General features: G+C 36.2%; 1 protein-coding gene across 2 annotated transcripts in view; it reads left to right on the top strand.

Annotated features, from left to right (window-relative positions):
* Positions 1 to 13,935: 13,935 nt before the first annotated feature.
* Positions 13,936 to 17,294, top strand: part of LOC137394683 (uncharacterized) — a 79,133-nt gene continuing 75,774 nt past the window's right edge. For both annotated transcript variants that reach the window (XM_068081441.1, XM_068081442.1), the window contains exon 1: positions 13,936 to 14,063. In XM_068081441.1, coding sequence (XP_067937542.1) covers positions 14,018 to 14,063 — 46 coding nt within the window. In that variant the 5' untranslated portion in view covers positions 13,936 to 14,017. The remainder of the gene's footprint in view (positions 14,064 to 17,294) is intronic.

The following is a 17,294-nucleotide window of genomic DNA, read 5'->3' as shown; positions in this document are numbered from 1 at the left end:
CAGAATGTATGTTTATTGGCATAGATAACATTAGACAGCATACGTTGTTTGAAAATTCGATGCGCAATGACAAAATGTATGGTGATGGACCGCTGGAACAATGATAGAAAGCAGGTTGTTTTAGTCATTGGACGAATCTATCATGATAAATAGTAAGTTAAACAATTTTTCCTTTATTTGATATAAAAAGAAAATATTGCACATAACTTAATTCCTACCACCTCAGCACCAAAGCCATAAAGAGTATTTAACAAGCACAAATGAGAACAAAATAATATAGTAGAAAAGGACCACATATACATGTAGATATATGAAAATATGTGAATATAAGCCTTTGTGATTTAAAAAACATCAGTGTTGAAAATCATGAATGTTGTATGTATGCGGGTATGTTTTAACTTGATCAATATATTCACTCAATATTGATCACAGTACCAAGCTGAAACAGTTCGATTCCAGCTAATATTTATGGCGAACACTTTTTGCAAGTATTCCTGTCTAGAACAAGTTTGTTTTCTATGGCTGCAGACGAGCTGGCAATGAGGTGGAGGGTACGCCAGAGGACACCTCTGGCGTGCCCTCCAACTTATCGCCAGTTAACCCACAGTTATAGGGAACAAACTTGTTCTATGCCTATCTAGATATTGCATGTATTATAAAGCCTCAGAAAGCGTTCTTGCTCCGTCATTTCTTACTCCCTGCAAACTCCTCTCGGAGATCTGTGATCTAAAATAAAAAACAATTATAGCACGTGTATTCACATCTCCATGAACTTGTAAAGTACTATGAATGCAGTATCTAAGTGGTATTATTTGTGATGATTTTTGACTTTGACAGGAATATTATTTGTTAATTTTGATAAGACTATGTCATATTCGACATCGCTAAGGGCCATTTTGGTTTTTTTAAAATTTCTCAGCCATGCCTGTCTGCGATGAAAGTAACAGAACAATACTTGCAAATCTAGATGAAGAGAAACATGCTGCATATCAAAGGGCAATGAAAGAACAAGTTAATGGGGATGCACTTGCAGCATAGATCTCATGTACACGTAGGTATGTGGGTACGACCTCAAGCTGCCATGTACACGTAGGTATGTGGGTACGAACTCAAGCTAGAGAATGCTACTAAGATCCTATCATCTACTACTTAGAATGAATCACTTTAACAACATTTTTACACCCATAAACCAAGCAACGTGTATTGTATGTACACAATATATTCCACAGTCAGACAAATTAAATGTCTTTATGATTTGCTACAGAACAATTGTCTCAAAATGCGGGGTTATGCCCCCTTACATATCACTTGCACTTTGCCAATGGTAAAACAAAAATGCTAACCTTATGCAGTTGATGTTGCTTTTTTGATGGTATAATTAGAATGGAAGAAAATAATGTTTTTACCTGGAAAAAAGATTTCTCTAGTGCAGCTATTTCGCCCTGTGAGTAGTCCATCACGAAAAACTTTTCATTTCCTGCTCCAGAATAAATGTTGCCACCACCTGTTACAACAAGCATATTGCTCATATCACAAGAAAAAGTACGGATAAAGAGGTTGCTGCTTTCTATCACTTCACCTAAGGCCATACACAATGGTCATTAGCTTTACCATACTCTCCAGAAAATGCAGACTGGCAAAATGGAAAGTGATTGACCACGAACCAAAATGTGTGTTGGTAAGACTGACTGTTAAAAGCTTCCTACATATTAATAGTAAACTGAAAAGACAGGGTAGGAGCACAATTTTTTTAAAGATATTGCCTTTGCATATTTAACGCCAGGATGAAAATTGTTATCACATGCATGGCTTACTTAATAATCAACATTAGTCTTCACCCCTACAAAGAAAAGAGGCAGAGCATAGCTGGTGGTTTGATGGGTCGCATCCATAAAACTTATTTCCTCGCTGTATCTGCGTAGCATTCGCTTTTGATGATCGGTCTGGGTAACGATGAAAAAGCTATGTGAATTCGAGGACTTTTGAAAGTGAAATTCAGCAGTCCCTTGGCCCTGCCACTCATTCTCTATTATTAGTGATCTGCAGATTTTCTCGGTCAGAAGATGAATATCTATAAATGATGGGAAAAACAGAACAGCTCAAAAAATTATGACGAGTCTGTGCAAACATTTTGAAGTGTGGTGGTGGCTAGTTTTAGAGTATAAACTGATCTTTGCGTACACCTCTCAAAAAACACTAACATCAGTCAGTGCCTTTTAACTAAATGATGGCCAAAATAGCTTTTTATTGATGAGCGATAAAGCAATCCTGAACAGAAGGAGGGTCAGGTACAATGGCGGTCGCTAAAAACCTCGCCAGTTTCTAAGTAACTTCGCAGGAGTGAGGCTCAGGAGTGGGGAAGTGCAAATGTTTAGTTGGTGGGAGAATTGAGACACTGATTGTTTGTTTTATTTTGTTAAACAATGTTTTATTTTGTAAACATTGACCCTAACAGCAAACCCCAAATGGCTGATGTTGGGGTCTCTCTTTGTTGAAATAGGCTTATATTTTGTTTACCAAAATAAAACACAAGCCTTTTTCAACAAGGAGAGACCCAAAAGCAAACATTTGCTTTTTGAATTAAAATGCTAATAACCTTGGTAATCCTTCTGTCAGTGTCTCCTAAAGTTGTAAGGTATAAATTAAACATACACAACATATTAGATTGAGTTTGCTGGGTGTTTCAACAGTGCATGCCAACATCATTTATGCAACAGAAGTTTGAGAAACTCACATTGTTTCTGCAAAGGCTATTTGAATGTGATTCTTCATAGTGTGGTCATCAGGATAAAAGCGCTTGTTCATGCTGAATGCTAGAGGGAAGTTAGTTGATGCATACTCACAGAGATGCTTCCTCATCTCTGGCAGTGTACAAACTCCTTGGCTTACTAATTGACAAATTTTTTCTTTAACGCATTGATTTACTGGTGCTACAAGTTCAGCGGCCTAAAACAAAACATGTCATATACATTATGACTACTAAACATGAAGGGCTGGAAACATCCTCCACCTGATAATAAACTGCCAGATGACTGCTCCACATCCAAATGGGTGTGAGAGACATACTAAATGTGAGTTCCTAGGAGTTGCATAGGTTACACTTCACAATAAAGTTTACACTAAAATATCTGAGGTATAAAATGTGCATTTGCAACACAAAATCACAGATTGGGCAGTGCGGAAAAAGTGCTTTGAGGATGTGAGATTACCTTCAAAAAGTATTGCATGCTTGTTGAATGCCCCGTCCTCATGGTATGTGTAAAACTTGTTACCATATTCCAGTTCATTGGCTTTGATGGCTTTCTTAGCCTTGTCTAACGATGAGACAAGCACGAGTGGCATAACACTTAAATTCACTGCAATTGAAAATTCTATTTGGTAGGCCTTCCGGCTCCTTGCAGTAGTTGACTGTCGTCAGAGATCATGTCATTCAGCTATCAAGACTTCGATAACCTACCGACACGATCGCTGACAACAGGCACAGGAGGCTTGTAGGTAGTCCTGGAGGAAGATGAAATGACGAATACAAAAAGTCAGTTATGAATACACCATGACTCAATGAGATCTTCTTTTAGGGTTGAAGCAATATAATATGCAGTGCGTTTAAATTAATTAAGTTATATATATATATATATATATATATATATATATATATATATATATATATATATATTGCAAACAGTAAGCGACACTGACTACTGAGAACTACTATGAGAAAGACTACTGACCACAACTAGGCTGTCTGGTCCAAAAAATATAACTGCCCTGCATTGCAGGGGACTACGATAATTTGCTTTACGTTGCCTAGTCTCCTACACTTTTTGTGAACCAAGCAGATGAGATACAGCCTGGCGATGCTACTGACAACGCACTATTGTGGTAAGAAAGTAAAATACAATTTTAGATACACAAATAAATCGATGTTCCTTACGTAGCTACATGCTGTCGTTGTTTGAAAAGGTGCCACAGTTGAGCCTTAATAGTAATATAAAATTAGTTGTTAAAAAAGTGTCTGCTTGCGGCAAATACAGTAAAGATAAGAGACTCATGTATTCTGTTGCCCTCATTTTTACAATCAATGCCTAACGAGACGCTAACATAAATATTTCCAGGGAAATAAAAGAGAATCTTTATGAGCTCTCAGAATCGTAACAATTGGACAACTGTTTTAATGTGCATTTTATTTGTTCAGAACATAATCGTAACAATTCAATATTTCATGTAATACCACTAAATTGTAATCAAATTACAACGTATAAAACATATTTTTCAAATACAAATGAATACGTAATAATTGTGACCTCTCATGTGAAAATCAACCGAAATGAGGGATTTTCAGATTTTGAGTTAGTAACACAGCCAGATGCAGAATCTTGTTGATAATTTAAAGCATTTTGATTTTTTGAGTTAGCTTAAGTAGTTCATGAGATATTGCGACTTTTTGGAAGGCACGTCAGCCAAAACTCCCAAAGACTGAAACGGAGAAAATCGCGAATAAAGACGTGACGCACAGAAATAGGTTGTTTACGTTAGGTTCTCCTTGGATACGGCCATTTGTATTTCACTGAATGAGGTGAAACTTGATCTCTAGGGTAAGTAAGCATGCCGAAACAGCTGGTGTACACCATTTTAAGGTCAGGACAACAAAAGACTGATAAACCCTGCTCTCAAATTGAAAAAAAATTGGACATTTTTACGCATCCGTACTTTACACTAACCGCACATTAGGAATAAGATGAAAAGCTCCAAGGTATATCACCACCAACTGATAGGCTTCAGAATTTAACATCACATCTGAAATCCATACTGAGGTTTATTTTTCCAAAACAGTGAGTGTCAAAAACACAAGGGGTATTAGACCCAAAACCATGATCAAATTCCTACTCACATCTGACTCAGAAAAAGGCTAAAATTCGTGCTATGGTCACGTTTTATGTCTTTTACCATGAGGCTTCGGGCAAACTAAACCCTCAGAGCCAAGACACCAAAATTCTCAAATGTTAGTATGCAAGTATTCTTGGCGGTCATAGTCTAAACTTTCAGGTTTTATCCTATCGGCAGTCCATTGATACCTTCGAGTCTTACATCATACATCATGACAGGGGAGTCTAGATACGTCTGAACTTTTACTTTTTCTAAACAAAACAAAAACATGGCTGTGCATCAAAGTGACCCTGGTAGCATGGTTAGCAAACAGTACACCCAACAATCTATGAGAATAACCTGTCATTGTACCGGGGTAAGCTTGGCTGAATGAAAACTTCTGAAAGCTCTTAATTCCTTTAATTTAGAATTAAATTCCTAAATTCCTTTAAATTAAAATTAAATTCCTTTAATTTGAAATTTCTTTTAATTCCTAATTAATTTAGAAAAAATCTGAATAGTGAGGTGATTGGCAACGGATTCTGACTCTGAGACACTTTTACGAGTAATAGACTTTGTGGCCTAGTGATCGTGTGACGAAGGGATTGATTGCTCATGCCATAGGGCTAATGTCAGCAGGCAAAAAATAAACACGCAAGCATTGACACATTGAATAAGTCATGTGGCAACTGGCAATCAATTATGAGTGAAAACACACCTAACTCAGGCCAGTGAGTACGACTGATCACTGAGTCATGTATTGTATGATGTAATTTTATGTGACTCAGGGATGCATACACTGGGTCAGCAACTAGTAGGCTACTACACCTATACTATTACTACCAAAAATAAACAGGGTAGATCAGAAAAAATTCAATAAGACTCACCATGATACAGTCATACTTCAACTTACGAGCTTAATGCGTTCCGAGACTGAGCTCGTATGTCAATTTACTCGCATGTTGGTGCAATTTATTTATATATAGAACAATTAAATATATATTTATTGGTTTCCATACTCTGTAAAATGCAAATAAAACACTCAAAACAAGATATTGTAACAGAAAGAACATGTTGGTTATTGTCCTAACTTACCACATGCTTTCAAAAAGCAACAAATAAAAATAATGCAAGGAAATGTGTTAAATTAAAATGTAAAATTAAATACATACAATAGCAGCTAACGCTAGCATTTGCCAGAGAGAGATATATAAGTTATCCTTCATTACAACGGTTGACTTTGATAAATTTGGATTTATCAAAGTCTTAAAAGACAAACTTAAAGCAAGCCTAAAAGCAAACTTTCGTTTTTAACTTAACGTATTTAAAATTTCTTCAGCGTTCATAGTTTGAAGTTTCTCGCTAGTTAGCTAATTTTTCCTTGGTTTCGCTTTCACGACTAGCCGGCCGTTTTAAGATGAACCTATCTAAGGACGTTTGCCTTTGTCGCCCTTTCAACATGTCGCGATTAGATCGAACACAGGTGTCGTCACAAAGGTTTAATGCACGACCCCTAGCCAACTTGTCCGAATGTCTATTTTTATAGTTTTGATAGATAGCAACGGCCTTTTCAAATAGCGTCGTTTCAGTTAGGCTGTCACCGGCCAATTGTTTATCTTATATCCCAATGCCTGAGTGGTCTCTCCATCAGCGGTGGTGAAGATCGCCGCGCCGTTTAGAAACTACGGTTAGTACTTTTGCGAGCTAAATGCCCTGAATATAATCCTTCTGTTTAATAATTGTGGATGTATTTCTGTCATATTGCTGAGCTAGCTCAATCATGCATACACATTTCGCATATTTTTCAATAATTTTCCGTTTAATATCAATTGTTATCATTTGCTTTTTCTTTGCATTATTTTTCATTTTACTGGCAAACTTTTGGTCTACGCACAGTACTTTTAATTCACATAATTCTGCACTGAAAAGCATGCACAAAAACACGGTACAAAAGTATAACCTGTGCAGTTGAAAAATACAGATTGATGCTGTTGTCATAAAACCCCTCCGGCATACTTGGCAACTGACTCACGTGCTCGTATCTCAAATATGGCTCATATGTTAGTGCTAAAACTTGCTTAAAAGCTGGCTCGTATCTCAAGTTTCTCGTACGTTGGAGCACTCCTAAGTTGAAGTATTACTGTATTTAAAGTTGCATCTTGACCTTTTTCTGATCTTCTCCTTATGCTCGAAAGGTTTTGTGGTATTCCCATCATCCACACAAGTAGAAATTCGGCCCATGATAACCAAATCTAACTCTGTCTATAAATATCCTTTATTGTAAGTCAGCTGAGTGATAATCAGAGTTCTATCAAATTTGTTGATGCAGTCACACTTGCAACTGAATCTAATAGGTTCATCAGACACCATAGGATGAGTTGGTAAGCTGGCAGCAGGTGATTCTGAGTCAATAACTGGAGTACTATACGAGTGAATAACAGTTAATCCTTCGGTAGGTTCAACATCGTCTTCTTCATCGTCATTAAAATCGGGCATCCGAGCTTGCAGATCATCAGTAACATAAAAATCTGGGTCTCTAGACGTTGTTTTTCCATATTCAGCATCAATTTTATCGAGCAATGTGCCAAGTTCCTCAGATGAAAAAAGTTTTTCGAAATTTTAGAATCTTCACAAGTCGCCATTTTGATGACATCACGATCGCATAGCAACGACTACGATCGCAAAATTTCGGCATAAGGAGCCAATGAAATCATTTTTTGACTTCAGAAATGAATTCCTCACACCCTGATTGGTCTAGGGTAAAATAATAGACAAAGTAGCCATGTGCTCCCCAATAAACCTAATAGTCTGGTGGCCACAGGGCATTTTTGTGTCATTTTTTTTGCCAAGGTGGCACGACAATGGGGTATAACGAATCTTAGGTTTAATGGATAGAATAAAGCATCTCATAACTTTTTAACTATACCTACCGGAATTATTCCTGTCAAGCAGTGATTACTTGCCATTAAAAGATTGGTAGAAATACATAAATGAGACTTCCCTTGCGCCATGCGCAATTAGCCAAATTAGCCAATCAGCTAGGTAAACATAAATCTATGCATTTGTTTAATACGAGGCGTATTTGCTTTCACCGACAATATTTGTGCCCTTAGTCTGTTTCCGCTGTTCCCTCTTACAGTAGAAACTGCCGTCTACGTTGGTTGGTAGTAGCGCAAATTTAGTATCTTCTATTTAAATTGATTACCACAGCTAGCTATTATCGGTTACATAATTCATTATAATCAAGTTTTACATGCTAAGAAGTCAACCAAGCTTTACTAATGGAAAAAAGCAATAATCCAAAGTTTTTATGAGATGTAGAGCACCATCTACAAACAGTCAGATCGCAACTCGCAGTGTTAGTCGTATGTAAATGCCACACTGAATGCTTGAGGAAGATTGCTAGTGAGTCGAAATAACTAAGAGCTTCTCAAGTTGCAAAGAATCTCAAAACCCCTGAAAAAAAACCAAGGTGAGATGATAGCAAACTCATTTACTTAATATTTATGATTAATTAATCAAAGCTTAAATGAATTGCTTTATTGAAAATCTTGCGTTTCCTTCACTGTTTACTGTAGTCAGTTGAATCAATGAGTGATAGGTGTTGATTATAATGAATCAAACTCTAAAGTCAAACTTCTCAGTCCAGAATTTACATATTGGTTACAAACTATACAATAAACTACTCTCTGTCGTAGGTATTGTTGCTGTGTCTTTAGACACTCAGTGTTTCATACACTCAATAGCTTAATTCAATTTGTTTAATTTTTAGGCTTGGACGGTAGCACTACATAACATTATAAGCTACTTATATTATTGGGCTTCATAAATAGAATACCTAGATTGGGTACTTTTTTAATAAACCAGTCATACTGGACTATTTGTAATATAGCATGCCTCTGCTGAATTTTGTTAAGACTTAGCTCACCTATTTACAAAATTGGAGACTGTATTGCTCTCGAAACGACAAACCTATATCAACACAAAGTGTAGTACCTTCATGCGAATGTATGATTGTTATTTAACTGATGGTTTGGTTAGTTTTAAGTTACTATATTGTGTCATGCAGAACTTATCAGTACTGTATTATTGTGTTATTACACTATATTCTATTGTATTATAATAGCTGCATTATGTTGTATTGAACTGATTTGAATTGTGTTATAGGATTGATATGTGGCATTATGTTGTGTGATATTATATATAATAATACATACTTTGTTGTATTTTAATCAATTGTATTGTATTGTTATAGCGCTCACATATCAATTATTACCTTACAGAAGTATGCGATGTATGAGTTAACTAAGTATTGTTGTGGTTAAAACTAAAGGGGGTACATCTATTACTTTTATGTAGGGCTATGCACATTGCATACACGTTCAAATCAGTATTGTAGCTCTTCCTATTTTCAAGTTTTAAATTTATTGCTACATGCTTTGATAGATCGTTTTTTGGGTAGGTTATGATCGATAAATATTGCACCATAAATGTATGTCAGCTCTTATATGTCTATATGATCATTTTGTATTTTGAACTCATTGTCTGTAATGGATGCGATTCTTTACATTGTAGTCGGCCGCCAGGAACTCGATATGACAAACATTTCTCGCCATCACCTTAGCCACTGATCTGCCAGAAACCCTCTTCATACTGGTTACATCGATACCTGTACAACTACTGATTGACAGGCTATACTGTATATCTCATTGGGTACACTAGTTGTGACGCAGTCTAACTAACGAATCTAATGTAAACTTAATCTTTTAAATGAAATTATTATATTGCTAGGCAGCACGTGACAAGCATATAGTATTTATTATGCTTATCTTAGTACTTTCCGTTGAGACATGTTATTTCTTTTTTATTTAACTCACATTTATATGCGAAATTTCTGGCTTAGCTTTAGATTTATTGTACTGGTAGCATGTTAAAACCATGCAGTATTTTGAAACCATGTATGGTTGAAATGTTGAATGTAACCAGTATGATGGAATGTATGGTGCAGTATGTTCGATGACAACCAACTTTCTGGATGATTAATTAATATCATGTCTTTGTATGGGCATTTTAGTACTTTGTATGATTATTATATAGCATGTTCACCAAAGTACATAGTCTGTTTATCGTGATACATCAAAAACTGTTAATTGATTCTAGAAAGCATATTGCAAAGTATTTAATAAAACTATTACATAATTATAATCTTAAACCTCATCATCACCATCTAATTGATTACCATCTTCAATCTCGTCAGTCGTTTCATTACTGCACTCGATACAGCCGCATAGACTTGTGCAAATTCTTTTTGCATGAGCAACTGGTTCATTGGACAAGCTGCCTAGGAATAGCTTTTTGCTCATCAGGAAAGCATTGCCCAGAAATCTCATCATCGTCTTTACTCCAGACATGGTTTGTGGGATCTGGGGGCACCAATAATGGTTGAATTTTCCGCTGCTGTATTGCTGCTTAGTAATTGACCCTCATTAAATGCCGACGGAGAGAACCCTTTTGGTGGAAGATTTTTTTCATAAAATGTCCTTGATGAGAACAACCTGTATCTGGCGTCGGCTTCACTTGTAGAATCAGACTTGCCATAAAGATGCAGTGTTGAGCGTGTTAGTGCGTTGAACAACCTTTTATCTTAGAATGTGGTAGTTGATTATATTGAATTATGTAATCCATGACAGCTAGCTTTGGAAATCAGTATAATTAGTACATTAAAGTTTTTGAACATTACTACATACGCTGACGGTCGCTCGGCGAGACAGGAAACGGACTACAAACCCAGAGCCATTGAGTGTAAGAGTTGCGCCATGCTAGTAACGCAAAAAAATTGATCACGTGACCATATGGTCGCCATCTTAGTTCCACTTACCGTATTGTACTCAAAGTAATATACGATATTTATTATAATTATCATTTTGATTGTACTGTTCTATTAGGATTTCAGTTGTTATTGTGGAAATTAATGGCTGTTAGTTCATTCAGCCTCATCTAAACCTAATGTTTTATCATTGAAATGCTAAGTGATTACCATAGTTTAAACGCGGAGCTAAGTGTCAATTTTGAGCATTATTTGAGAGAGAACAACACCTATTCATACATTGATCATGCTGATTTGTTACTATTTTATATCTCAGTGTAATCGGTATGTGTTGAACTCAAAGTGCAACAAAGAGGTTACTAGAGGTTGGCAGTTTAGTAGTAGCAGCAGTCAACTTTCCTTCAATCAACTTGCTTCTGGCATTAGATTAGATAAAAATGGTTAACTGCTGGGCAGTAGGATGCACAAACAGATCTGAGCATGGCTACACAATGCATTGCTTCCCAAGAGATGCCACATTGCGAGTTAAGTGGATACAAATGGTGAGACAAGAGAGTACCATCACTTCTTCATCCCACTTTGTCATATAAGTATTATATTTACAGAATTCATTGATAGTGACCATAGCTTCCGCATGATTTGACTGTTTATTGAAGTTAACTATAAATACCAGCATAGACATAATATAGGCCTAACTAATATACAGGTATTACTTTTCAGGCACACTTTAAAGATCAGATGTATGAGCCTAACCGCAAAGATGGCTTGAAGAAACTTCGGCATCTTGCTTATCCCGCTCTGTTTCCACATCGTTCGGCTCCCAAAAGACGAAAGCCACCTTTAATACGAGTTGCGGATGACTCAGGGCCATTGATTGCTTATTTCTCTGACTACGACTATGCAAGCAGTAAGCCATGCCCAACACCTGAAGAAGAACCTAATGTTTCAGTTCTGGAGGCACCATCTTCTTCTGGTTTGCAAATTTGTTTTGTTCATGTTTGCTTTGACATACAATTACATTTATTTTGAGTAATATGTGTTTATAACATTTTCTATTAGTAGGCTTGCGATGATCATGCAAGTAAGTATAGTCAGTGGAAATGCGTGTAAGGAGTGCTGGGATTTAATTTATTCTTCTGGATGGGACTTAACCATTACCTCTATGCATTACTAATTATTCTGTGTGCCTTCTTTCACATCTAACTTGCACACTTTGCTAATCCTAATATGAACAACTTAACAGAACTCATAATTTGTATAACCACCTTGTGATTATATGTTCCTCTATCTTCCACTCATCAAAACTTAACTAAAGCACCTAAGTATACTGAGCTTGCAATGACAAAATTATTTCATTTTATGCTTTACCGTTGCAGTTTACATGGCTTTATGCCGTGTTGCTGAACCCGTATATAATGCTATGCTGAAATGGGAAAAGATTTTCAGGGCTAATGTAGAACAAGCATCACATAGAAACATCCGGAGAGCTCTGATCGATGGCTGTGGTAGGGTTGCCAGCATAGAGGACATTGTGCTCAAGTGTCATGACCTACCATCTAAGTTGCTTAGCACTTTTATAGACACTAGGCTTAGGTATTTTTGTAAAGACCAAACAAAAACACTAGGTCAAAGTCAAACTGTAGGATCTACCAAGAGGAGCTGCTCTACATTCATAAGGTCAATGGCCACAAAGGCAAAGTAATCATCCATACGTTTACTTCGGTTCATGTTTCCTAACCTAGTGTCTGTAGCAGCGCTACTAGTAGGTAATAACTGCTATAAATTTATATATGTATGTGACATTACTGTGTTTCTAGGATGAAGGCTTCTAGGAGCTCCACTACTAGGTGCTAATTGGTAACAAACCCGTATTAACAATAATTATATATGTGTTTCTAGCAACTTCATTAAATCGACCGTATATATTATATACTTGATATATTTGGTTTATTTGACTATATATAACTATGTTGTTTCCAAACCCTTGCCCAACCACATGGCATATGTAATTTGTCTGTTTAATTTGACTGAATTTAAATAAGTATGTAGACGTATGCATTGTATTTGCAAATATATGTGCATGTGTAGAAACCTCAACTCAGTTTTTTTGGATTCGTGCTCACTTTTTTGCTTGATTAGAGGCAATAAGGCAGTCAAAGTTACCATATCATGTTAACTGAAGTATCATATGTTAGCAAGTGTTGCCTGTCATGCAAATCTATTGGCCAATATTCACTTGCGTGACTTTTTATTAGCTAGCAAAGACCATTGCCTATAACAATGAAATGAAACTATTGCGCAAAGTGGAACTAAGATGGCGCCCGTAAGTTGTTGGTGGCATAACTTTTACACTCGATGGCTCTGTACAAACCTAATTGATATCGGGATAATTTGATACCCCCGTACTATAACATGACGTAAATGTTGGTCTACGGCTCTGATTAGCTGGTCCGACTGACTGCACACGGCGTAAGAAAAAAATTATTTTTGTATAACTACTCACCATTTAATGGCCAATTACTCTTAGCTTATCAACTAAAATAGCGGTAGGAAACTAAATTAATAATTAATAAATTAGAAACATGTTAAAAGTGTCAAGCTACCATAGACCCCATCTTCTGCCACCTGTTGAGACGATAATGCCGTGTGGCCACCAGACTATAATGCAAACTTCGAAGCTCCATTACTAACAATAGGGAATGCCGACTTTTGGTCGATTTTCACGCGAGAGGTCACATATTTTTCAAATATGAATGAATACATAATAATAATTATTATGTATTATTTTAACATTATGTTAATTATTATGTAACCTTTTATTAATGATGTAGTTTTAGGAAAAAGATTTTCTGTTTCATGAGTGCGTTACCATTTATTCTTAACACGAAAAAAACAACGATAAACAGCTATGTAAATACGTTATAGTACTTTGATGAAAGTTCTCATATTTTCAATAAAATATTTGCTTGAAAATACATGTTTTGTTTTGTTAAACAAAACAAAAAGATTACCAACTCAATTTCTCACCAACTAAACGTTTGCATGGCTTAAAACCTTATCGCTTAGTGCAGATCAAACCCTAACGCGTCCGGATTAAGCCGCACCCCTACAAAAAAGACCCAGAATTTGACCAGGATTGAGCTACTGCCATTGTACCTGACCGACCAATCAGGAGCCAAGACTTTACTGCCGCTTGCACAGAGCCTATAAACTGTGAAACTATTCCACACTGCGTATGCAAACCTGTTTGGGAAAAAATTCGCATGCCGTAGCGCAGTTTTTTGAAGCGAACTTTTGGAGTATCTGAACTAATGTCTTATCGTTACCATGGAACTGGAATTAGAATCTAGCGAAGAAATCGAAGACAAAATTGGTAATAACTTTGGCAAAGCTAGTGGTACTAACGTTTTTAGTTAATTATAAATGTGATCAACGAGTTTTTTTCCAGGGCCTCTCACTAATTCAACGAGACCAACCACACAACCTAGTACTACGCTGTTATAGGTGGTATTGGAGAAATTTGTTGAGGTAGCCATAGTGGACGCTTGGCTGTTAGTGTGTCGAGTTTTACGGGGTTAACTCAAAGCTGTGTAAGATTAATAATGGAATGGTCTCACCGGTCTCAACTCTGGCTTCTCTTCATATCCACGCATAAATCTTTTGCCTTTTACTAAAGATTTACTAATGAATTTACTACTAGAATTACTAATGAGTCTATAGGCTTATTTTTAACACCCTCTGTAAGAGGGTATAAAATTGGGGCAAATGATGATATTAGCATGCATGTTCTGTAGGTACACAAATATTTGTTCACTCCGCAACAAGGTTCATTTTCTAGAATGGGAGCTCTAGCTGTCACCAAATATATTTTCGATTTGCTTAACTGAAACCCATTTGGGATCAGATATTCATACTGGAGAGCTAGAAATTAAAAACTTTCAGTCGCATAGAGATGATAGAAATCAACATGGAGGAAGAGTTGCTGCATATATTCGTAATGACTATCATTCAGATATTATTCCTCTCCAGTCTTCTTCTGAATCCTTGTTGATAAAATTCTCTTTGACAAACACATTCCCTATATTTTTGCTCATAGTATACAGACCACCAAGCAATCAAGATCCAATGCTTATTCCATCACTTCTTTCTGAAGTTGATAGTGTGGTTAGAAATCAAACTCTGTCGATTTGTGGTGACTTTAACATGCCAAATATTGATTGGGTAAATTTTGTTGCAAATGGAGACTAATATCAATAATCCTTTTCTATCAAAAATAGCTGATTTCTCCTATGAACAACACATCTTCGAAACTACCCATAACAAAAGGAGTACGTTGGATCTAGTGTTTGCCAACAAGTCTTTTGTTCAGGATGTGATTGTCTCTACCCCTATATATAGTGACCACAGTTTGATAAATATTAGGCTTGATCTCACACAACAAAATCAGGAGGTTTTCAGGGAAACTCAAGTATTTTCCTACAACAAGGCTGATCTTGTAAAAGGCTTCGATGTGTTTGCGGAGTGTGAGACAAATATACTTAGTTGTATTAAAGCTGGTGAGTCCATCAATAAGATTTACAATATATTTTGTGCAGGTATGCAGGCATTAAACCAAACATGTGTGCCAGTTAGAACAAGAAAAACTACACAACAACCACCATGGCTTACAAAACGCTTGTAAAATGCTATAAAAAACATAAACTTTTTTATAGTTTAATGAGAACTCATGAAACTAACTATAATGTTACAAGGTACAAAAATACACGGAAATATAACAGAAGGCTCATGTTACAAGCTAAAAAGACATCTATCCAAAACCTTTTATAAACCGTTACTGTCAGGGGATAGCAAAGCATTTTACAGACACCTTAAAAAAGCAAAGAGCAACGGTTGTGATGTTATACCCAACCTAACTCTAAATGGATCTACATCAAAGTCATCAACAGAAAAAGCTAATTTGCTTAACTGCTTTTTCAGTCAGTGTCTGTTGTTGACGACGATAAACCTTTGCCAACTGACTTTGAGAAATATAATGTAGATGATTCTGTTTTTGAAATAAAAAAGGAAGGTGTTCTGAAAGTTCTCAATGACATTAAAGTTGCTAAATCATGTGGTCCAGACAATCTAACCGACATGCTTCTAAAGACTTTTTCTGCTTGTATTGTTCACGCATTAACTGAAATATTTAAGTACTCTCTGACCTCGAGCTCTCTTCCAGATATATGGAAGCTTGCCAAGGTGAAACCAATTTTTAAAAAGGGCGATAGAAAGCAACCAAACAATTACAGGCCTGTCTCATTGACTTGTATTTCTTGCAAGTTACCGGAACACATAATAGCTTCCAACATTCATCAATTTTTTGATAAAAACAAAATATTGTGTGACTCTCAGCATGGTTTCCGTAAAGACAGATCATGTGAGACACAGCTGATCCATACTTTCAATGATTTAGCTTTAAATAAAGAGAAACATCATATCACAGATGTTTGGATACTGGACTTTTCAAAGGCCTTTGATTCAGTAAATCATCGGAAATTGCTATTTAAGTTAGAAAGCCTCTGCGTTCGCCCTATATTTATATCATGGATTAGAAATTTTTTAATTAGTAGGAAACAATTTGTTTCAGTGGAGGGTGTTGAATCACATTTTTGCGATGTTTTCTCTGGGGTCCCTCAGGGATCGGTTTTGGGCCCGTTTCTGTTTTTTGTTTATGTGAACGACTTGCTAGGGAAAATAACATCGGAATGTCGTCTATTTGCAGATGGTGCCCTTGTGTACAATTTAAGAAGTGAGAGTGCAGTTTTAAACGAAGATTTAATGGCTCTCGAGGAATGATCCCGCATCTGGCAACTTTCTTTTAATCCTTCAAAGTGTTCAGTTCTTTCCATCGGTGAGCTGAAATCTCAGCAAGACTACTATTTACGTAATGTAAAGTTAACAAATGTTGACTCTAATCCATATTTAGGAGTTGAGCTGAGTAGTAAATTAAAATGGGAAAAACACATAGATAAAATTACATCAAAAGCTAACAGACTAGTTGGAATGTTACATAGAGGTCTTAAAACAGCTGACACTAAGACAAGATTAGTGGCATACAAGACTCTGATACGATCAGGCCTTGAATATGCTTGCCAGGTGTGGGACCCACATTTAAAAAAAGATATCAAGAAAATCGAGAAAATCCAAAATAAATGTCTGAAATTTGTTTACCTCATAAATTCACCAGTAAGCTTTTCACAATTAAGGAAAGCACTAACATAAAATTATTGCAAGAACGTAGAAAAGATGCCCGAATAAAACTATATTGCAAAGTGTTGAGTTCTGGTGTTATTCAAAACACTTTTACTCTTCCCAATAACCCGCACGATACAAGACAAAATAGGGAATTGTACATGCCATCTATAAAATCAGGGCAATATTTTCACTCCTTTTGGCCAAAAACAGCTAGAGATCTTCGAGGGGATGCCGAGTGTGCAGATGTTTAGTTTCTTTGATTTAACCGGAAAGATTTGTACATGTATAAATGTCAATAAATATATAATAAAGAATAAAAAAAGTAAATTTGAAAAAAAGTAAAAAATAAACTAAAAAGTTTCTTGAAACT

This window comes from Watersipora subatra, chromosome 4, assembly GCF_963576615.1.
Source record: "Watersipora subatra chromosome 4, tzWatSuba1.1, whole genome shotgun sequence".
Classification (NCBI taxonomy): Eukaryota; Metazoa; Bryozoa; class Gymnolaemata; order Cheilostomatida; family Watersiporidae; genus Watersipora; species Watersipora subatra.
The sequence above is the reverse complement of the archived record's forward strand: the minus strand, read 5'-3'. Positions and strand labels throughout refer to the sequence as shown.